This window comes from Oryza sativa, chromosome 8, assembly GCF_034140825.1.
Source record: "Oryza sativa Japonica Group chromosome 8, ASM3414082v1".
Classification (NCBI taxonomy): Eukaryota; Viridiplantae; Streptophyta; class Magnoliopsida; order Poales; family Poaceae; genus Oryza; species Oryza sativa.
The window spans coordinates 3,365,800-3,390,225 of NC_089042.1; the positions used below are offsets into that span (position 1 = coordinate 3,365,800).

Sequence of the window (24,426 nt, forward strand, 5' to 3'; positions counted from 1 at the left end):
TGATAATAAATAATATGGTCACTTTTTCTTTAATGGAATCTAATTAATCGGAATTAATGCTCTCACCTTCGATGAATGCTTGTCGGTTTTAACCGAAAGTGGATGGGTTTTGATTTTCGACAATCAATTTTTAAGTAACATCAAAGCAAATTGATCTTATTAAGATACTAGAAATATGCCTTTGATTATAGATCTTATTGCACAACTTTGGCACTAAATAACTATCTTATCAAAAATATGTTTGGTGAAGAAAAGCGTATTTTGGTTGCCGTGTGTCTATTTAATCAACGCGTAGCCATCCAGGTATATGTGGGCTCCTACTATCATCTAGGAGTTATGAGGTATGTATACGTCGATTATCACGTATTCTTTGTATACCGTGAACTCTATATAACCACAAGCAATACAAATTGATTCGGTGCATACCAAGAATCACAAAATATTAACGAGCTTAAGGCGCAACTGATGCACATACTCGAGCAAGTGGCAAACAAAATAGGCGAGGGGAGCTATCCTAACATATTTCATAATCGCCATGATTTTTGTAGTTGTTTTCTTTCATCATGCGATGCATTTTTTTTTTGCTTACCCTTATTTTTTTAGTATGTATGCACCTATTACGGTAACACGTGTATTTCTTCCAATCTTAGCATATCATATTGGACAATATTTTTTCTTTATTAGTATCTGCAAACAAACCATGTATTGTACCTCTTGGGTATGAGTTCATTGTGAGAGAAGTCACCTACAAAGTGGGGCAATAACAACGACGAAATATATGACCCGTCATTTAGATAATGCAGGTTATCAAGTTGTTGTTGAAGTTTGTCTTTCTACAACTACACCAAGTTCAGACGTAGCAATTGTGAGTGCGACATCCGTTATCAGTAACGCATTACTTGGCGAACAAGAAGATGCAATAGGTAGGTTAGTCAAGATGCTTAGGGTCGTGAGGAATCAAATCGTTCCTAGAAAAGAAGTAAAAAAAACACTTGATATAGTGAGATTTCGAACACGGGGTGTTTTCCCTTTTTCGGTTTGAATTTGGAAGAATTTTGGTTGGATTTGGAACTGATTTGCATTTAAACTGTGATTTGCATTTAAACTTCAGTTTTGCACTTCAGCCCCTTTCATCGTTTGATGATGAGACTACTGAAAGGATGTAAATAATGTTAGTGGCACACACATGGTATATTCAGTTGCGATTGGTTAATGGTTATGCCACGTGTTACTTCTAAATATAAACATGATAATAAACAGTATGGTCACCTTTTCTTAATAGAATCTAATTAATCGGATTAATGTTTTCTCTTTCAATGAATTCTTGTCAGTTTTAACCGGAAGTGGATGGGTTTTTAACTTTGGACAATCAACTTTTAAGCAACACATCAAAGCAAATTGATCAGATTAAGACATTACAAATATGCCTTTGATTATAAATCTTATTGCACAACTTTGGCACTAAATAGTTATCTTATCAAAAGATATTGTTAGCGAATGCTTGACAACTCAAAATCAAAACCGATAATTATTTTGAAAGGAAAGAGTATTTGATTGTCGTGTGTCTATTGAATCAACACGTAGCTATAAATAGGTATATGTGGGCTCCTACTATTATATAGGAGTCTGAGGTATGTACACGTCGATTATCACCTATTCTTTGTATACTATGAACTCTACATAATCACAAGCAATGTAAATTGATTTGGTGCATACCGAGAATCACAGAGTATTTTTTTTAACTAGCTTAAGGTGCAACTCATGCACACACTAGAGTAAGTGACAAATAAGATAGGTGAGGGGAGCTATCCTAGCATAGAGAATGTGGATGATGCAAACATGAGCTCTCATGATCGTCATAAAATTTTTAGTTGTCTTCTAGGATCATGCGATTCATTTTTTTTGTTGCTTATTTTTTTTAGCATGTGTGCACCTATTACGGAAAACACGTGTATTTCTTCCAATCTTAGCATATCATCTTGGACAATATTTTTTCTTTATTAGTCTCTGCAAACAAACCATGTATTGTACCTCCTAGTGTGAGCAGGGGCGGGCCCAGCTATAATTCAAGGGTATTCAGACGTATACCCAAGATTTTTGGACAAAAAATAGGTATATATACTCTATAGTTCATATATGTATGTAAAAAGATAAAGAAAAAGAGTTAAACTACTTATTTGGGCCTTGTTTTATCATTTCTACTGGATTGGGCCTAAATTTCCCACTCCCATCCCCTTTACACTCGGCCCAGCCCATTTCCAAACAAAAATCCCCTCCTCCCAATTCCCAAAATCCCCAATTCCACCCTAACCCTAATTTTGAGACAGCCTCACAGCCGGTTGCGCCTTGAGGGCTTGTGGCGCGGGCGGCGGCGTGCGTTGCGGTGCGGGCGGCGGGCGCGGCGTGCGGCGGCGGCGTTGCGGCGAGCTGGAGACCGCAGGGCAGGCCGGCAGCACGCCAGCAGCAAGGAAGCAAGCCAGGCAGCCAGGCAGGGACGGGCGGCCGCCGGCTTGGCGCACCGGCGGAGGGCAGAGGCGCGCAGCCGCGGTGGCGCAGCGCCAGTTGCGGCCGAGAGGCGCGTCGGCGTCGCCGGCTCCAGAGTCCAGCGAGGCAGCGATGGGTCGCGCTCCCGCGCCGCGTGCTGTGGCCTGTGTTGCGTGGCGTGACAGCGTGGGTAGCTCCATGGCTGGGCGCCGACTGCCGAGCCACCTTCCCCTGTTCCCTAGTTCCCTTTCCCGCCTTCCGCCATGGCACCGCCGACGACCGAGGCTGCGAAGACGCCGACGGGCTAAGCCACCACCACACTGCCACAGTGAGTCAGTGAGTATGAAGCTCAAATTTTGAATAATTGCAATGAAGATTTTAGGATTGGGAACTGCAATTGATTGATTTAGTATACTTGCTTGGTTGCTTAGTTGCAATTTATTGCTCAATTTCAGAATTGAAACATGAAGAAGAGGAAGGGTCCTACTGTTGATTTGAAGTCTTTTTTGGAGAAAGCGGAATTCTTTTTGCAAGCTAAGGACAAGGACATCATCGATTATTTTCAAAATATCAAGCGTCAAAAAGTTAATCTCTAAATTATAAGATTTCTTCCCAATTTATCATTTTCTATCATTTTTGTATTCCATATGTTGGCACTTTGATATGTTTATCAATTAGTATTTCTATATGTTAAACAATTTCACGTGATGATCAATTCTATTATTATGCTCAATTTTATGTTATATACGCTATATATTATATAATTATTAGTGTGTGATACTATACAAGCCAATTATTAGGTTTTTAGGTGTATGAACAAAAAAAATTTTCTCTCCACATTTCGAATACACAAGTTCAAAATCCTGGGCCCGCCACTGAGTATGAGTTCAGTGTGAGAGAGGTCACCTATAAAGTGGAGCGATGAACAACGATGAAATATATGACCCATCACTTAGAGAATGCGGGCTATCAAATTGTTGTTCAAGTTTGTCTTTCTACTCCTACACCAAGTTCACACGTAGCATTTGTGAGTGCGACGTCCGTTATCAATAACTCATTGTTTGGGGAACAAGAAGATGCAATGGGTAGGTCTAGTCAAAATTCTTAGGGTCGTGAGGAATCAGATTGTTGCTACAAAGGAAGTAAAAAAAAACACTTGATAAAGTTTAGATCGTGGGAAGAGTGCTACAACATATAAGCTCGGAATCAACGATCTGGTCAATAGAAAAACCATTTTATTAGTATAATTATATGAATTTTGATCTACTAGCTACCCCTTCCGTAAGAAAATATATGAATACTTTGAAGATGGTTTTGGTTTTGCACGTAGACATCGTTTGGGTTTTAGGAAGAACTTGGAGAGGGGCTGACACCCTTAACCAAATGTTGCCCTAATATTACCATATTGCTACCCCTAGTTTCCGTGGCAGGGCTTCCGGTGGTTGGCCTAGCCCGACAATTTACTGTGGCCCATCCAGATTTTCCTGGAAAAGCCCAGTACAAATCTTCAGCCCATTATGAGTTGGCCTAGCCCAAATAAGCCCAGTAGCCTTCATCTATAAAAAGAAAAGATTCATGATCACAGCTAGAAAATGGTCAGAATAATAGAATGTTCTACATATAAGAGAATAAATGCTTTCTTTACTTAAGCAGGTACAAAGATAAAGTCTAATATGAGCTCTCCATACTAATTAATATCACTAGAGACTATCTTTCTACAATAGTAAAGACAATAAGATTTCTAAACCATTAATGCACTAAATAATTTTCTATTATACTTCTTTCCTTTCCTTCACCATCATGTAACAAATTTTCCGTTAATAAATGCTAAGAGTCGACTCTGAGCCGTTGTCATGCGTAGTAATGATGTTTCTCATTCCTTCCATCTCTTTTTTCCATATAACCAAATTTACTTGCATGACAACGAAGAAAGCCCGTGATTAGACACCATTGTACATGTCCTTATGTCACACTCCTTTCAAAAAAAATACTATTACTTATAGAAAATACACTCACACGCCGCTGCATATCCACACCCACGAGTTTGTCTTATTAAAAAATATATAAATACTATTTATTTTATTGTGACTTATTCTATCATCAAACAAACTTTCACCTTAATTTATATTTTTACACTAATTTTTTTAATAAAATTTATGTTCAAATGTTACATGAAAAGTTAACGGCGTTGTATATAAAAAGACACAGAGGTAGTACTATTACATTTTCTTTATTCAATAATGTTGTCTACTACTGCAATATAGATACCCAGTGCTTGTTTAAGCTGTACTTCCTCCGTTTCATATTATAAGACTTTCTAGCATTGTTCACATTCATATATATGCTAATGAATCTATACATATATGTATCTAGATTCATTAACATATATATAAATATGGATAATGCTAGAAAATCTTATAAGCTACAACGGAGGAAGTAGTATTTTGTTATGTTACAAGTGTCTTGTTTAATTTATTCTTCAGTTAACAATCACAAAACACAACCACACATTCAAATCACTGCTACGTGCGCTACTGTGTGGTTGATCGCGAAACAGAGTAAAGCAGATCGCGAAATGGAGTGAGAATTCCACGGATGGAACAGCAAGCTAACAGCTAGAACAGGTCTCTGACAAAAGAAAAAGAAGAAAAGCTTGCAAGCTGGATTAGTAGTAGTAGAACAAGAATAGGTTCACGGCATGTTTAGGGAGCCTGTAACTAATGCAGTTTATTCTAGAATCGGAAGGTCCCCAAACAATCTAGCTTTTGATTCATATTCTGAGAATATAGTTGTAGAATAAAAAATTGAACTAGAAGCTAAAAGCTAAAAAACCCAGTTTTTTAAGATTCTAAGAAGCTGGCTATTAACCAACTACTTCCCGAAATCTTAAGCTTCCCAAACATAGTCCCAAGCAGTCGGTCTCGCCCGACAAATGAAGACACCCTGCTTAATTGCCTCCTCTGCGTCGTCTTCATCCACCAGTCATCAGTGCTCAGTGGTCAGCACTACCATACACAGACAGATCAGAGACAAACCAAAACAAATTTTGTTGATATTTATTATTTTTTTCCTTGATTAATTTCAACTATAGATTACAACATGAGTATAGATCAACTGATTAGTTTCCTATGCAGAGACTTGTCCACCTAATTTAAGTTCTATACTTGATACATGCGCTTATATAGTTATATTTACGCTTAATTATTCTTTCGAAGATAGACCACTTTTCCATCAACGATGCTATCCTAGTTATCGGATGTGCTCATATGGGGGTAAGATCACACACGTACTTTGTCTTGAAAAAAATTAACTACATGTTACGATAGTAATATTTTTCATTTCAACAAAAAGAAGTTTTCAGTCATGCCTACATATGCAATAATAAAACGTTAAATCTACCCAATTGGTTTCCACCAGAGTTTTTCAGACATTTTGCTCGGCTTCAAAAGTGCAAAAAAAAAGTATTACGAAAATGCATCCAAATTTACCATTTCACCGTGTAATTGTTTTTTCTAATTTTACCACAATAAATTCTACTAGCACCCCATACATTTAGCTAGGTACAGTGTAATGGGGTCCTAAGCTAGGTGCTTAACGAAACCTTAGCTCTGACGAAAAAAAAAAAAGCAATGGTACAGCCAGAGAGCATGCTCCAGATTTTAATTGCAACAAGGACCCCACTGCAAAAAAATTGATGGCGCTGAACAAATTTAGGTGACGCACATTATGCCCTCGTGAACCCGATTCATCTGGTCCCAACCATAACAGCAAGGGCACTAAAAAATTGCAATACATTATGTTTTCTTTCAGAAGAAAAAACGAATAAATGTTGTCATTTACTATATTCCATTTTTTTCTAAACTAGCATCCATAAGCTACAACCAAACAATTTTGCCTTCAGCGAGAGAAATAATATTCAAAGATAGATGTTTTACAAGTATTTTTTTTTCTTCATTCATGGTACCTGCATCCCTTCAATATGATTTCACCTATGCTGTGGGGGTACAATACATTGTTTTCTTGTAAAAAGATAAACGTTGGAGTTTCAGTCCTAACTAAGTCTGATTGGAATTTCTTTTGTGGAGTAAAAATACATTCAGGAGGATTCGGAATCACGAGATTTCACTATCTAGGATGAAATTTCACCGAGATTTATTCCATTTCCGAAACGAACTCAAGTGGATCCTAAAATTTTGTCTTTCTTTGCTGAAATGTTCCCAAAATTCCTAAAATAAAAGGAAAAATATTTTCCCATTGCCTTAGTTGTCTTTGCACACCATATCCTTCATCATTGAGCGGTCATTTAGAAGCCTTATCTGGTAGTTCAGGATGCTTCAATTCCCTCGGTTGGTATGGAAATTCTCACAAAGTTTCAAGATAGCATGAACCTTATCTAGATTTTAGATTGTGGCGATATTAGATCCGAGGGCTTGAAAATACCTTGTAGAAAGAAAGAAAAAAGCTTAAATGGAGATAAAAAAACATCGTCATGTCTAATTTTCTAAATATTAAGGGAAGTATTAATCCTAGTTTGCAAGTGGTGATGATTAATTAAGCCTTAATTAGCACGTTGCTTTAAGCGAGCTTATCCTAATTGTCCCCCCTAAAGAGTGACGTGATGCCTAACACCTAAACAAGAGAGCAACATATCTATTGGAATCCCCAATGGGAAATCCCCATCCCCCCTACATATACAATCACACTAGTACTTTGCATTACATACATTACAACATCACTCAAAGCACATAGATATATGTGAGGCACAAGCACACACACACATCTAGTGGTGATGTGAGAGGCAGGCAAACTACTAATAGTACTATATTATCATCATCATCATCATCATTATAAATTATTATTCCAATATTTGTCAAAGTGGAGGCAGGTATGTACACATCTCTCTCTCTTAATCCCCCCTTACAAATTAAGTTAATGACAAGGGGAGAGGAAACCCTCAAAAAAAAGAAGGAAAAAGAGGGAGAAAAATTAAAGAGAAAGAAAGCAAAATTTCAAAAAGGAGGTGAAGGCAACAAAAGAAGAAAGTAAAGTAGAAAAAAGAAAAGCAAAGAAAAAGTTGATGTGAAGTGAAGTGAAGAGAAGAGAAGAGAAGGGAAGAGAGGAGATGTTGGATCTATAGCTAGCTAGGGCTGAAATTCACCAGATCCAATGCAGTGCAGGTAGCCATCCTTGTCCTCCTCATAATTAGTGCCTCACCTACCAATAATACTCCTCCACCACACACACCCCCTCTCTCTCCTCTCATCTTCTTCCTCCATTGATTTCTCTCTCTATCTCTCTTCTCTTGTGTTGTGTGTTCTTCCATTTTGATTGGATTTGATCCATTGGTGGAGAAAGGAGGAGGGAACCCTTGTTGCTCTTGGGGTGGAAGGGGGTGTTGGGTGCTAAGCAAGATGGGTTCTTGGCGACATGGATCAGAAGGAGGGGAGGTGGTGCCTGGTGGTGGCGGCGATGGCGGCGGCGTCGGCGTCGTCGGCGGAGGGGAGGAGGGCGGCGCGGCAGAGCGGGCAGGTGGCCTGGCCCTTGTCGACCCACTTGTCGATGCACGCCTTGTGGAACGCGTGCGCGCAGTTGCCGAGCTCGCGCACCCGGTGACGCGCCTCGAGCGCGCCGAGGCACACGACGCACGACGCCGCGGCCGCCGCGGCGGCGCGGCGGCACCTGACGAAGTCGGCGTAGCGGACGGCGGGGAGGCGCGCCTTGATGGCGGCCGGCTCCGGCGCGGGCTGGAACGCCCAGACGAGGTCGGCGGGGAGGGCCGCCATCGACGCCGGCGGCGGCGGAGGCGGCGCGTAGGCGGGGTGTTCGTCCGGGAGCGGCGGCGCGGCGAGGCCGAGCGCGGAGAGGCAGAGCAGGAAGGCGTGGCGCAGCAGGTCGAGCAGCTGCAGCACCAGCACCAGCGGCTGCGGCAGTATCACGCAGTAGCACACCGACGGGAACCCCATCGCCGCCGGCGACCTCCTTCCTTCCTTCTAGAGAGAGAAACGAAATCAAAGATGGAATCTTTAGAGAGAGAGAGAGAGAGAGAGAGAGAGAGAGAGGGGTTGTGTGTGCGTGTGATGAGGAAGAGGATGGGGTGGGTGGGGGAGTATATATATAAGAGAGAAGGAGGAGGGCCTCATTGCTTAATTGCAACAGGGAGGCTAACCTTATAGCAAATACAAGTAAGCAGATCAAGCCAGCTATAAACACATGTGAAAAATATAAAAAAGAAAAAAAAGTGACCTTCAAATATATAGTAAGCTAATGGTGTGTATAAGAGATGAGATCATGTGTTAATGGTGTGGTATATATATTTATAGATAAATATTGTGTAAATCAGCGGTATTAGATTGATATTACAGATGATTTGAAATTAGTAAGTGGACTATGCTATTAAACTTGCTCCTGCCCAACCCAAGCCAAAGCTAAGCTAAGCTAATGAGACTACTACTAGTACTAACTAATAATAAGAGGATGGATGGATGGATGGATGAATAATAGTAATTAATCACATGAGACGCCCTATTTGCACGGTTGCATGATTTGTAGACCTTGTCTACCCGTGACAATGAGTGCTGAGTGCTGATGATGCGTGTACCCTGTCGGCTACATCACATATAATCAGTATATACGTGTGTTGTTATATGTACATGAAAAAAATATTGACTTCAAATCGCTCGCGAGTATATATACGTGTTCTCTATGTAATTTGAAAAATGTTGACTTCAAATCACTCCTAAATGTATATCATAAGTGTGTTTTTCTATGTAACTAGAAAAATAATGACTTTGTGTGTGTGTGTTGTTGAGCATTTTTGTGGTACTAGAATTTTGTTTCGATATTTTGGTTGTTATTACACGAAATTTTAGTTATGAATATAAGATTATTGTATTACGTGGTATCATACTTCAACGATTTATGACTATTTTACGTACACTTCAAACAAAATCTAAACAAAACTTTTATTTATTTATTGCGTGAACTAGGACTAGAGTGTGGAGTGTTCCAAATATCTAATCCTCACGATCCCAATACTTTTGAGAAAAAAATTCTATGACTAGAAATATAAATGAAAGTTAACATTGGAACCGATATCGTCCAACCAAACACATGGGTTGCACAAAAAGCTCTCGGCGTGCTCACAAGGGGGCTTCTGCCGGGGTGCGTGTAGCATTATAGCATTTTGTTATAGATGGGCGCACGTACACAAACACATGTGCTGTCTCGAGCTAGCTAAAGCTGAGGCTAAGCTAACCTCGATCTTGGCTTGACTGCTGCTGCTTCTGCTGATGATGATGGTGCTGTCACATGATTAGCCAGCTGCATTATGCATGCTGCTTCAAATTGATATCAAACCGATCGATATGATCTGGCCATCCATCTAGCTAGCTAATTGGCATGCACCGATTCGATGAGTCAGGTCTGAAGCCGTTTTAGATGAACACAGAGTTGGTTTTCAAAAAAGATGAATTACACAGAGTTGAGGACGACTTTCTCTATCTCTTTTATTTTTAGCTTGCAAATGGTGAAATGAAATCCATGGCGGTTTCGGAGATGGGAGAAATGTTTATGTGCTTGCCGGTGTAGTGGTAGGGGTATGCGGTTTTGGCTTCGTTGATCCATGGTTGACTCGCCGACAAGCTCATACTTTTTTCTTAATTATTTGAGAAATTTTCCTTGGTAGTTCTTTTTTTTTTTGAGGTAGCCAGTGAAGTAGGAGTAGTGAAGTGAGCAGGGAGGGAATGGTTGGGTTGGGTGATAACTGATAAGATGGTGGGCAAGCCATGTGTGCGGTAGGGCCCCCTCTCACCTCAAAAGGGCCTGTGCATATGCATCTCATGCATGCAGTGTGTGTGTGTATGGGGATGGCCCACAATTAGTGAGAGAGAGAGAGATATATATATAGAGAGAGGACATGAGATGGATGGCTAAAATTTGGATGTTGAACAAGGGCTTTGGGTGGGAGGGCTGCTTTGAGAGGGCATTGGCTTCAAATAGGTGACAGGGCATGTGCACTTTTCTTTGTGTGATGCATGGGCAACTTACAGTTTTTGGTGGGTTGGGAAATAATTAGGAGTGGTGGCTCTCCAATGAAGATATCTGGTCTTGACCAGTCTGGTATGGTCGGCGTTGGACGATTTATTCACATTGTACCCGGTTTGGACTAAATGGTGATGACTTTTTTTAGGTGAATTATTGCCTGGCATTTGCCGAACAGTAGATGATGATGACTTTTGGTTTATCATGTGCTGATTTTGATTTTTAGAGAACACTTGGTTATTTTGGTTTTTCGATACATAGGTTTTACCTTAGTTCAATTCAAAGCATGTTGTAAAATGTTACACTATAGATATCATCCCTCGTTATAACGTTTTACTAAGGTTGTCCTTTTAGAATATTCATGTAGTTCATTGGGTGTCTGTGAAAAATCTAGAGCCTGTTCACTTTGATGCCATTTGGTAAAGTTGCCAAAAAAGTGGCTACATTTAGTTTGCTGCTAAATTTTGGTAACTATATAAGAAATCCTACCAAAATTTTGGCGAGTTGCCAAATGCCAAACTTTTGGCATTGCTAAAATTTGATAAGGTTTTTCTTGGCATCAAAGTGAATAGGCCCCTATTTTATAGTAGTGCCTCAGACACAACATATATTACTAAAAGAAAAGTACCCATTTTCTTTAAAAGAGAAAGAGAAGAGAAGTGTTCTCAAAAAAGAAAAAGAAGTTAGAAGAAGCGGCACCAAACCTCAACTAATCAGAAACAAACCACCACACAATCCTAACCATAACCAGCATCTAAACCAGGCCAAAGATCCAAATAATTGAGCTACTTGCATATGTTTATGCAAGAAATGCTAACAAAATTAACTAATTAAGCTAGTGCCCTGCTCGTCCTCATTCAACCGATCCTTAAGTGCGGCGATTAATCATGATCATGCCCCCCATGTCCTGTGTGTGCGTGCGAGATACGATGAACACCGGCCCAAAGACTGCCAAAATCCTCCTTCACTTAAACAAATCGGTGGTGATGATGCTGATGATATGCCCAATTGCCCATCAACCAGAGATATAGCTAGCTACCTGCCTTCTTGCCTGCCACAAGAGAGAAAACAATGTACTTTAATTCATTACATAAGTGTCATGTGTGTGTGGATGGCAAGCCATGCGTTTCAGCAGGGATCATGTCTGTTAGGATATATTTAGAATTATTTTAATTGTGTATGTTCTCTATTTTCTTCGCTGTTTCGTGATTCCTATACGTTGGATCGAGCATCGGGCAGCTAGATTGAGTGGACAAATATCATTAACCGGATGGTCAAAATACTGGTCACTGCTTTTGGTCCCTTTGGCAAGCAAATGCCGCCAGCATGTTATTCTCCGTGTCACCAATGTAGTGTCGTTGGTTTATTATGTTTTATGATAAATAGTTGTATTCTAAACCCCTGCCACAACACATATAAAACATGTTAAAATTCATAGTTGGGGTTATTTTTGTGCCCTCTCATTTCGATGCTCGCTAATTTAATACTCATTTGATACTGGTATAACTCTAACTAGACGAAGATAGTATATATCGTGCGATATATCATACAGTCCCTCGCATAGAAATTTCGTGGCTCCGCCTCTGCACGTCCAGATGTCTACTACTCCAACACAAACAAAAAAACGTGCATATCATCATCACCACCTATCTCCATTGCTCTCTCTTCATAATTGGTGTGAGTTCTATGTGTAGCCACTTTGACACATATATAGTGTTTTTTTCACCTTGTCCTGAGGCAGAATCAGTGGAGTGTCCTGTTTAACCTTGTGTACCCTTGCCTCACAAAAGCAGAGCAGAAAGCACTTCACACACTGAGCAAGCATCACTACCCTACTCACCCTACTTACTTGATTATTAGTTACTTAAATTATTCTTCGGTTAATTAAACACGGTTTTATAAGGACAAAAAGGGGGAGAGAGAGAGATGCTTAATTCTTCTACCGGTTGAAATAATGCCAATGCAAATAATAAAAATAATAACAGCATTTTGTCAATCTTGTGGGCCCACATTACACCGGCAGACCCTCATGGATGGGACCCACCAAAGGCTAGGAGATCATCCTCCACCATCCTCCTCACCAGTCTTTGGGTTGCGATTTATCAAGTCAGTTTATTAAAAGAAATTAATAATCCTTCTGATTCATGAAAACATGTACAACAACAATAAACTAATTCATAAAGTAGTCCATAATTTTGTTTTAACTCTTTTTTTAAGTTCCCCCCTTGTGCTCTTAGTCATTTTATGCATTATAAGGCAATCTTCAAGTAATATCTAATTTTGGCATGCCTAACCGGTAACAGAGACAATAACACCGTCGAACTTGAATGATTAGTAGTTTTTTTTCCTAGTGATCGACTAATTTTTATATACATCGACGGTTCTTGGTAGTAGAGGCGGAAGCGACGGAGCCCGGACGGTTGTACCAGAACAAGAAGTCTTTTCATTTTCTGCCTCGCCATTGGCTATCTTTACAATGTTTGGTGGATGTGTAGCCCAGAATTTAGACATGTTTAAAACTTTTTCACCAAAATTTGAGGTGCATCCTCTGGCTAGAACTTGCAGAGAAGCAAATGATACCGATTTGCTTGTGCATCCAAAAGAAGAACAAAATGATGGGTTGGGTTTGCGTGGACCGAACATTATTCTGTAGTATTGCAGTCTTTCTTTTTCTAATCGCCTTTCCCTGGTGGAGACGTAAAGCATGCCTGAATGGTCCCAGCAACCAAAGGAAGAGAATATTTAGGTATAGTAGCACATTACAGCATGCTAATCAATGCCTGGTCTGATTAGCTAGGCTAAGCTCAGTCTCTTGCTTCTTCCTGTCAAAATAAAAATTACTACTCCATCAGTCTAGTTTTAGAGCTAGTCGTAGACAAATTAAGCGAGAAGTTTAGTTTAACTAGTCAAAGACAAATTATTTGTTTAATGGCTAAAACGAGAAGAAAAAGATAAAATGGTATTAAAAAGCTACACTTATCTAGAGATAAATCTTTATGTTCAAATTACAGCTATTTAGGGACGAAGAGAGTATTGTTCTAGACATTAATACAACCTTTATCCACTATATTAAAAATAATAATACGATCTTCAAAATATAATAAAAATTTCATCGCAAAAGCTCTTTGAGGCATATATATTCATATAATTTTCATACGCCTAATAATTATATAAATATTGAAAACATATAATGTTAAAAGTAAGAAAGAAAAACAATCAGTTTACAACTTGTCTAATAACATAATAACATGCTTTCATGTCCAGAAGTTCAGAAGGAATAACAGAGTATGGTTGGGGATTAGGTTTAATGCGGTGATTGGCACGTTGCGATTTTTGTCGGACTAGCTTTACCCGGGCATCGCAATCATCCTGTCCTAGCTGCCGGTCCAATGCAGCAAGGAAGATTAGGACTTAAATAAACCACAATTATTAGTGCTAATTTTGGCTGCAATGCTAGTATAGTAGTGCTACTAGTATTGTTGTTGGCAGTGGCAAGTCTGCGCGATAAACAAATCTTGGGGATTACCAACCATCAAACCAAAGTGTGGCCTTTTGTATGTTCCATGGATTAGGGGATCTGCCAAATGCTCTGCCTTTCAGGGTTTAGGGGCCATGAATACCACATGCTAATTCTCAACCATCATCCAATTTTAAGGTCGTTCAAATTTGGCATTACAATTTATGAGCGAAAAATCGCGAAGAGGCCGTGTGTATGACAAGATGTCGGAGAAGTATAACGCGCCATGGATAAATCATTATAGATAATGATAAATAACCGTCGTGAAAATATTTCTGTAGCTATGTTATGTCAAACTGTGGCTCGCAACCCATTCTAGAAAAATTCTCAATTGATGTGGGTTCCTGAACATGTTTTTTCTGGAATTCCTGCAAGATTCCCATATAATTCATGTACTATTCAAACACGGTCTGACTGTTCACTTTGTTAAAAAAAAACAATTGGCAGTTTTGACTTTGAGTTAGCGAACTTTGACCAACAATATATTTTAAAGTAATATAATAATTTAGCATCAAAGTTGTACCATTGGATTTATTATAACCAGATGTATTTTACTAATATCAAACTTTTAAATTTACTCGTTTTGATGTTGTCTAATAAATTTAGCTGGACGTGGTTCAACTAGTTTTTTCTTTTTTGTGGAACCAACTCACATGGTTAATTTTCTTGTGGCACATGTACTCGTATTTACAACTAATTATTCTTACAGTGGTAAACAATATACCGGTCGATATCGGGAAGCCCGTGGTGATTTTGTCATTTTCAAGATATGTCGGACCAATATTTAGTAGATGCTCATAGAGAAATGGTATGCGTATATGTGTTCATAGGGGTAGGTGTGCATGCATTGTGAGTGTCAGCATTTGTACTGTGTTTCTTGAAAATATATCTTATCTCTAAAATGGATAAGTATTCGTGAACGGTATGAGTACCAAACACAGTCAAATACCAAACGGTATGAGTAAGCCGTAACACTTATTAGAGATAAAATGTAATAATTTTTACAGAAAACTTCTATATATGAGTTATTAGCGACTAAAAGCCTATATTGAAAACAAACTACGATAAAAAAAAATCAAAATCAACTCTAATTTAACTTTGAAAATTTAATATTTATTTGCTTAATAGCAAATGATGTAGTTGACAGTTCCATAGTAGAAACGCTGAGTTAGCACGTGTGCGGGAGCGTTTTGGGGGTGTTCATAGGGGGTGAGCGAGCGCATTTGATTTTTTCACAATGACACAATGTGAACCATACAAAACAACTGTGAAGCAGCATATAGCAGTATAGCACAGTAACTTGCAAGGGAGGAGAAAAAAAAAAGAAAGAAAACACTGTTGGGAGGTCGAAATGAGAGGAACAACCGGTGTGCTGTACGGGGGTGTGTGCATGGGGGAGAAAAGGCAGAGTAAGGACCCCCTAAAAGCAAAACCTAGGTATGCTTTTGTACCATCATTCGTCTGGGTTGATTGATGCTTGTTGTTGCTGCATTGGCATTGCCATTGCAGGGGTGGGCAGAAAAAGAATAAACCGAAAAATCGAACCGAACTAACTGAGACCGAAAATTTCGGTCCTCAGTTGTAACTAACCGAATTTTACGCGGTCTTTTCGGTCATCTCGTTCGGTTAACCGAAATAACCGAACTGACCGAATTACTGTAAAAGCCCAAGACAACCCAATAGCCCATTAGAGAAAACCCTCACTTTCCCTACCCCGTCCCCACCTCTCCTTCCCACTCCACCGATCCTCCTCCCCACCTGCGCTGCACAATCCGCACTTCCTCGTGCTCGCGCTTGCGTCTCCGCTTTCTCCTCCTCCGCTCCTCGCACCGCGCCTCTCCGCTTCTCACGCACGCACCGCCGCCGCTGCCTTCTCCTCCTCGCGCCGTGTCGCCGCCCTCTCCCCCACGGCGCAGCGCCCTCTCCAACCACAAAACCACTTCACCTAGCTTCCCTCTCCTGCTCACCTCCCTGTCCTCCCAAGTGACCTGAGGGCCTCGAATCCTCGATGACGGAGGAGGCTGATGGGAGATGCGGCCTGCGGGAGCAGCGACGAGGAAGAGATGGATGGATCTGGACCTTCTGGCCGGATCGATATGCTTGATTTGATTTTTTTTCCCATGAATATGCTTTACTTGATGCTTGTTGCATCATCATATTTTAGTCCATCCGATTTGCTTTTTCATCAATTTTGTACTGCGATTATTTTTTTGTTGAGTTCGGTCTATGACTCAAAAGATTCGGTCTCGATTAGTTCGGTTCGGTTTTTCGATTCGGTCTTTTTCTGCTCACCCCTGGGAAAGGGGGGGAGAAAAAGCTGCGAGTCCAACTCACACAGTCAATACCACAGAGAGAAGGCATGCAGCATCAGGCCGTGTACATCCATGGCCCATGAAACGGAAGAGAGAGAGAGAGAGAGAGAGAAGGCCTGAATTTCTTCGTTTGGGCTGCACCGTGGAAGCAATGGGCTATTGTATCGTCTTGGGCCTCACCAGGGAGCCCAAACTAAAATGGGCCTAATTTCTCCCGCCCTTTTTTTCTTCCCACTGTGCAGGATTCAACAGAGCAGCAGCAATACAAGATTCCATTTCCTCTCCGAAACTCTGAACACAAAGACACATTACTGAATATGTAGAACAACAGATCGAAACCATATCATTTACACACATGATTTCAGTAATCCGATCTGTTGTTCTAGAAGATATGATTTCGATCTATTGTTCTAGAGATTCAGTAATGTGTCTGCATGTTCAGAGTTTCAGAGAGAAAATGGAACCATGCATTGCTGTTGTTGCTTCTGCTGCTGTTACATATTGATTTCGATCATGAGCATTGTTAATAATTGTCTTCATGCCCAACAGATCGAAATCTATATAACCTTGTGAATTATTAACAAGTCGATAGTAAATTTATCCTAGAATTGTGCACGATTCAACACGTAGCAGCAGCGATACAAAGATTCCGTTTCCTCTCCGAAACTCTGAACACACAGACACATTGCTGAATATGTAGAACAACAGATCGAAACCATATCATTTACACACATGATTTCAGTAATCCGATCTGTTGTTCTAGAAGATATGATTTCGATCTATTGTTCTAGAGATTCAGTAATGTGTCTGCATGTTCAGAGTTTCAGAGAGAAAATGGAACCATGCATTGCTGTTGTTGCTTCTGCTGCTGTTACATATTGATTTCGATCATGAGCATTGTTAATAATTGTCTTCATGCCCAACAGATCGAAATCTATATAACCTTGTGAATTATTAACAAGTCGATAGTAAATTTATCCTAGAATTGTGCACGATTCAACACGTAGCAGCAGCGATACAAAGATTCCGTTTCCTCTCCGAAACTCTGAACACACAGACACATTGCTGAATATGTAGAACAACAGATCGAAACCATATCATTTACACACATGATTTCAGTAATCCGATCTGTTGTTCTAGAAGATATGATTTCGATCTATTGTTCTAGAGATTCAGTAATGTGTCTGCATGTTCAGAGTTTCAGAGAGAAAATGGAACCATGCATTGCTGTTGTTGCTTCTGCTGCTGTTACATATTGATTTCGATCATGAGCATTGTTAATAATTGTCTTCATGCCCAACAGATCGAAATCTATATAACCTTGTGAATTATTAACAAGTCGATAGTAAATTTATCCTAGAATTGTGCACGATTCAACACGTAGCAGCAGCGATACAAAGATTCCGTTTCCTCTCCGAAACTCTGAACACACAGACACATTACTGAATATGTAGAACAACAGATCGAAACCATATCATTTACACACATGATTTCAGTAATCCGATCTGTTGTTCTAGAAGATATGATTTCGATCTATTGTTCTAGAGATTCAGTAATGTGTCTGCATGTTCAGAGTTTCAGAGAGAAAATGGAACCATGCATTGCTGTTGTTGCTTCTGCTGCTGTTACATATTGATTTCGATCATGAGCATTGTTAATAATTGTCTTCATGCCCAACAGATCGAAATCTATATAACCTTGTGAATTATTAACAAGTCGATAGTAAATTTATCCTAGAATTGTGCACGATTCAACACGTAGCAGCAGCGATACAAAGATTCCGTTTCCTCTCTGAAACTCTGAACACGCAGACACATTACTCTAAATCTCTAGAACAACATATCAAAAACATACCATCATATCATGTAGTATTTTTACTACTACTACTACTACATACTCCCTCCGTTTCAAAATGTTTGACACAGTTGACTTTTTAGCACATGTTTGACCGTTCGTCTTATTCAAAAAAATTTATGAAATAAGTAAAATTATATGTGTACATGAAAGTATATTTAACAATGAATCAAATGATATGAAAAGAATAAATAATTACTTAAATTTTTTGAATAAAACGAATGGTCAAACACGTACTAAAAAGTCAACGGTGTCAAACATTTTGAAACGGAGGGAGCACTACAACGGTAACAAGGTAGAGTCTCTCTACCTTTTGCATAAAAAAAATATCATGTAGTATAATATAAGGAGCTGTTGTTTTACTCATAATGTGATGCTATGATTTCGATCTGTTGTTCTAGATATTCACTACTATCTCTGCCACAGAATATAAGAAAATTTAGTTTTGGACAAAATCATTAAGAAATTAGGTAGAATTAAATAGATAGAGGCTGTGATTGATTGAGAAGAAATTATATAACCTTGTGAATCATTAACAAGTCGTAAGTAAATATATCATATATTCGATTATATATATATATAATAGCAGACAGGTTACATCCATTAGAACTCAGAATCACCGGAATTGAACATCAAAAGTACAACACAAGCAGCAGCAGCATCAGCCAGCAGCAAACGACATGATTACCCACGCTTTTGGATGAAGAACAAGAAGTACGAGAAGAAGAAGACGATGGTCGAACACCTTGATCGAGCTCAACAATGGCGATCGATCACCAATCACCTACTTGGTGAACTCGATGGCCCAGGCGTTGGCGTAGATGTAGGTGGCCTTGAAGCCGGTGAATCCGGCGGCGCGGGCGAGCTCCCTGAACTCCCTCTCGTACCTCTCCTTGCCGCCGGGGTTGTGGGCGAGCATGATCATGTCGACGTGGAACACCCCCTGCTCCCTCGCCGTCGCGTCGGAGCTCTCCGGCAGCACGCACTCCACCACCACCACCTTCCCGTGCTCCGGCAGCGCGTCGTAGCAGTTCTTGAGCAGCCGCGCGCAGTGCTCGTCGCTCCAGTCGTGGAGGATCCACTTCATCAGGATGGCGTCGCCGCCGCGGGGCACGGAGGCGAACATGTCGCCGCCGACGTGCTCCACCCCGGGGAACGGCGGCGCCTCGGAGATGACGTGGGGGAGGTCGTAGTTGATCCCCCGGATGTGCGGGTGGCGGGAGACGACGGCGGCCACAGTGGCGCCCACGCCGCCGCCGACGTCGACGACGGTGGAGGCGGCGTCGAAGCCGGTGTAGAGGTCGAGCAGCTTCTTGGTGATGATGACGGAGTGGTTCTTCATGCCCTCGTTGAAGACGCGGTTGAAGCGGGCGTCCGTGCCGTGGTACTCGAACGCCGTCATCCCGTACGCCTTGTTGAACGGGATGCCGCCGTCCAGGACTGCGTCCTTAAGGTAGTACCTGCATCGATATAGATATAGATCGAGTTTACTTTCAAACCTTTTCTTCAAACTTTCAACTTTTCCATCACACATCATTCCAATTTCAACCAAACTTTTAATTTTAGCGTGAACTAAACACAGGCATATGCAACTTCTTCATTTTTATTGTCCATGTACTTTTCTCATTCTAGATTATGGATTTTTATTTGCATGCTTACCAATGTTCTAATGGTATGTTTTGTAAAAAAAATTATATATTTTAGAAAATATGTTTTTTCAACTTTGTTATAGTTACACTTCATTTGTTTATACCTGAAATAGATATAGAAAAATTCCATCAATTTCAACTTAAAAAATGGGGCCTTATTTTTCCTAAAATAAAATATCTTTTTATGCGCAAAAATAATAATTCTTGGAGTTGAACGGTCTTCATAATGCAACTTTAACCAATAATTTCTAGGGTAATAATGTTGTAGGCGGTCCGATAAATTTGTAAAAAGTTGTGAAAACGATTTTGGAGTACAATCCATATTCTGTAAGATATAAGCATATAAAGATTCAGCGGGATAACTATGAGGTCATGAGAAAATGAGAAAGAAGTCGGCTGTTCAACGGGGTTCAAATCCTATAATTGACACCACGCATCCATTGAATGCCTGTGAGGCTGTGAGTGGATTGTTTTGGTAGGAAATTGATGGATGTTCCTCCTCCAGCTGCTGCTGTTGCTACTGATGTGTCTTTGTCTAGACGCACTACCTACTAACCAACCTACATGCCATTGCAATCTTGCCACTAAAAGGGTACAGCTTGCTTGGGCTTTGCACAGGATGTTCTGAATAATAACTACTGTACTCTTTTTTCTACTTTCTACCTGAATTTCTGAACCCCAAAATCTTAGAAGAATAATCAAAGGCATGCAGGAAAAGTCACACAAGCTTATTTGATTTCTAGTACTCTGTCCACATCAAACAAACTGGCTATATATACACAACACTACCGAATTTTCTACAGGTAGGTGGAGAATCAGTTTGTGACACCAAGCCAGCTGATCAGATCAGCCAAGATTTCTCCATCATGCATTTTGAGCATGACATGTTAGGATGATTGGGAAGGGATCTCTATTCGCCGTCGATTCGGCGATCGACGGCTGTGGTTGCTTCTCTAGAAGGAAGATGAGCTCAACCTTTTCCCCCCTCTTTTCATATTCCTCAGCTGTTTGGTGACCAAGTTTAGTGCTTGCTAGCATCACCCCCCACTACTAGAGGAGGGTCACCAACACCCTTTTCTAAGTGCACATAATTATGCCGTAGCGGCTATCAGTCGGTGCTATGCGTACGTAAGAACAAATTTTCGTCAGAGAATTAATTTCTTTTCTAGCATATGTATTGAAAATCGATTACGTGCCTGTCGGTGCTATTTATACGTGTAAGAACGATTTTTCTTCATGGAATTAGTTTCTTTAGAAAATCGATTACGTGCATCATATGATTCAGAGGCCGGGGATATTCCTTTATCCTATCATCTAAAAAACATGTTGTCTCAAGGTTCTAAAAGGAAACTAAAAAAAACAATGAAATTCAAGGTTTGATATGCTTGTTGCACCTAACTCCTTTTGAAAATGGAAGTTGGCATAGTGGGTTTTATTTGTGAAGGTTTATGTAGGGGTGGGCCCACATGTCAGCGAGAGAGGAGGAGACAAAATGAACTGACCAGCTCTCCATGAGGACCTTGTCCTGGTTCATGAGGGCGAGGGCGGCCATGGAGACGCCGTCCTCGTTGGGCGTCAGCCACTTGCACACCGGCGCGGCGGCGTAGCGGCGGGAGAGCTTGCCGTCGGCGCCCTCCTCCATCTCGCACCTGACGACGTTGTAGGAGGCGAGCAGGCGGAGCATGCGGTCCACCATGTCGGCCGCCGCCGGGTTCGCCTTGGACGGCAGCTTGTCGGCCACCTCCGCCGGCGTCAGCAGCGCCGCCTTCCCCCCTCCTCCGGCGACGGCGGCGGACTGCAGCGTCTCGAGCAGGCCCAGCTCGATGGCGTTCTTGAGCGTCATCGGCAGGATCGACGACGACGCCAGCTGCAGCGCGTACATGCACGCCTCCTCGTCGGCCGCCGCGGCCATGTCGGCGGCTGTAGAACCCATCCTAGCTAGCTAACTCTCTCTCTCTCTCGCCGGCGATGGAGAAGAAGGAGGAGGAGGCTGATCACCGGCGGCGAGTGAGGTGAAGGCAATGGAGAGGGAGGAGGGGGTTTATATGGGAGCTCAAGCCTTCACCAACCACCACACACTATATATGACACCACCAACTCACCTTTTTCTTTTCTTTTCTTTTCTTTAATTAATTTGTTTTGCTTTCTTTTCCTTCTTCTTCTCTTCACCTTCAATTTTTTAGGGGAATTAATTAGGAGAAGGAAGGAAGAAAGATAGTGTATGTGCTAGTAGTAGATATGATGCTCCATCATCATGATTATCATTGATAATTTTGTGTTTGCGTACTTTGTCTGGTGCGTGGTTGTATTCGTCCGATGGGAAATGGAGTAGCTTAGATGTACCATCAGGAGTAGTCGTGACGACGTTGTATGGGTTTAGTAGGTTTAATTAATTTAATTACTACAATTCATCATCTGATGTATATATATATATGTAATATTTACGGCTAATTATTTTCAACGATTAGGTATGTTAAGTCGTGCATGGGGTTTGTTTTTAGTGTTAACGGTCAAACTCGACAACTATTCCTTGCATGCATATTGTGCTGGGATGAAAGTGAAAGCTTATTTTGGAGTGTGTGGAGTTGGTGGCCAAAAGATGGAGAGATCGAGTAGACCAATTAGTTGCTCACTAATTAAGTAGCTTGGAGCCCTGTAATTTGAGTGGTACTCCATCCGTTTCACAATGTAAGTCATTCTAGCATTTTCCACATTCATATTGATGCTAATAAATTTAAATAGATATATATGTCTAGATTCATTAGCATTAATATAAATATGGAAAATGCTAGAATAACTTACGTTGTGAAACGGAGGAAGTATATATATGAGTGTGATGAAGCAAGAACATTAATTAGGAGTTACTGTACTGCTGTGATGGGTAACTTGATAGATATTAAAATCTGATACTAATATTCTTCATTATATTATGGACTGAATTGTTTTCTACGAAATCCATATATATGGTCCACATAGAACTTAATTAGTAATTTAGCAATTAATTAAGCCGGATAAATTGACATTTCTCCTATTTTATGTCTGCCTAAAATATTCAACATGATTGATCATATATGGGTGAGAGTTAAACTGGTTAACTGACGATTACTGTCCCTTTTGGAACAAAAGTGTACTTGACAGAAAATTGCTAACCCTTTAATTTGTTGAAATATCCTGTATAGCTAGCTAGGTAAGTGGGCACCATCATTTTCTTCTCCAACTAATTATGTCCATGCTTGAGTTCAAAGTGAACGTTATGTGCTGTCATATTCCTACCTATCTTCACTAAATTTAATTTTGGTTGTTTCTCCCACCAACAAAACCAGCGGTGTGGTATATGAATAACGATGGCTTAACTAACTAGTCGGAATCTATTCAGTCCAAATTTTAATACATTATCAATTATTTGATTACCTCATGCCGGATAAATAATTTTTTGGAGAATTTTAGTCAAACAATGTACTCCAACAGTCCAACACTAACACAATCACAATTGCATATGCTACACAATCAATTAGGAATTAATAATTTACCATATGTTGAGAGAATCTTTAGAGTGCACACCAATTTTAAATTAAAAAAACCGTGAGAAAAAAATACCGGACAAAATGTTCATAAGGTAGAGATATGTGGGACCTATCGCCCATGCATTTTTCTACATTGCCCATGCATTGTTGTTGGTTTGGTGATCTACTCGTGTGTGTATATTTTTTTGTGATATTTATTTTTTTTCAAAAAATGATACTACCTCCGTTCCAGAAAGACCACAGTTTTACACTCTTTATATCCAACGTTTGATCGTCCGTCTTAGTTAAAAATAATTATGATTAATATTTTTATTGTTATTAGAATGATAAAACACGAATAATACTTTATGTGTGACTATTTTTTAAATTTTTTATAAATTATTTAAATAAAACGGATGGTCGAAAGTTAGAAAAAAATTCATGACTATTTAAAATAAGATGGAGTATCTCTCACCCAATCAAGGGCCCACATTTGACACAGCTAGTGGAGAAAATGATTGGAACACCCAACAATTTGGCTCGGCGTGCCGTCGCCATATCTCTACACGTCAATTTTTTTACCAACCACACTTCACAACACTCGCTTGCTCACCTACCACTGGTACATTTAATCTCACTTATTCCTGACTGTTCATATAAACTGTACAAATTAGGGGTGAAAAATACTTGAATTCTCTCTGGTTTTACAAACACACAAAACGTTTTGGATCCAAGTCTTTTTAATTCAACTTCATTGTGTATGATTTCTCCCTTGCATATGCTAAGCTGGAGTGTGATTTGTGTGAAGATTCCTTTTCTAGGGAATCTGCCTAAAGTAGTATAAGACACATGCAGTACTGTCAAATTACCAACGTGTTTTCGAAGATTTTTCACTTAGGGCCAGTTTAGTTCCCAAATAAAATTTTTCGCGCTGTCACATCGAATGTTTGGACACATGCATGGAGTATTAAATATAGAAAAAACCAATTACACAGTTCACTAGAAAATTGCAAGGCGAATCTTTTAAACTTAATTGCGTCATGATTGGACAATGCTACAGTAAACAT

At 40.2% G+C, this 24,426-nt stretch overlaps 2 protein-coding genes across 2 annotated transcripts; both read right to left on the bottom strand.

Annotated features, from left to right (window-relative positions):
* Positions 1–7,308: 7,308 nt before the first annotated feature.
* On the bottom strand, positions 7,309–9,135 carry LOC4344701 (brassinosteroid-responsive RING protein 1). The gene has a single exon (XM_015793120.3). It carries the CDS (start codon positions 8,445–8,447, stop codon positions 7,917–7,919), a length of 531 nt encoding a protein of 176 aa, XP_015648606.1. The 5' UTR covers positions 8,448–9,135; the 3' UTR covers positions 7,309–7,916.
* Positions 9,136–18,706: 9,571 nt separating this feature from the next.
* LOC4344702 (flavone 3'-O-methyltransferase 1-like) lies at positions 18,707–21,911 on the bottom strand. Its single transcript, NM_001403482.1, has 2 exons — positions 21,359–21,911; positions 18,707–19,667 (listed from the first exon to the last, which is right to left on the bottom strand). Exons 1-2 carry the CDS (start codon positions 21,787–21,789, stop codon positions 18,992–18,994), a joined length of 1,107 nt encoding a protein of 368 aa, NP_001390411.1. The 5' UTR covers positions 21,790–21,911; the 3' UTR covers positions 18,707–18,991.
* Between the last annotated feature and the right edge of the window lie 2,515 nt (positions 21,912–24,426).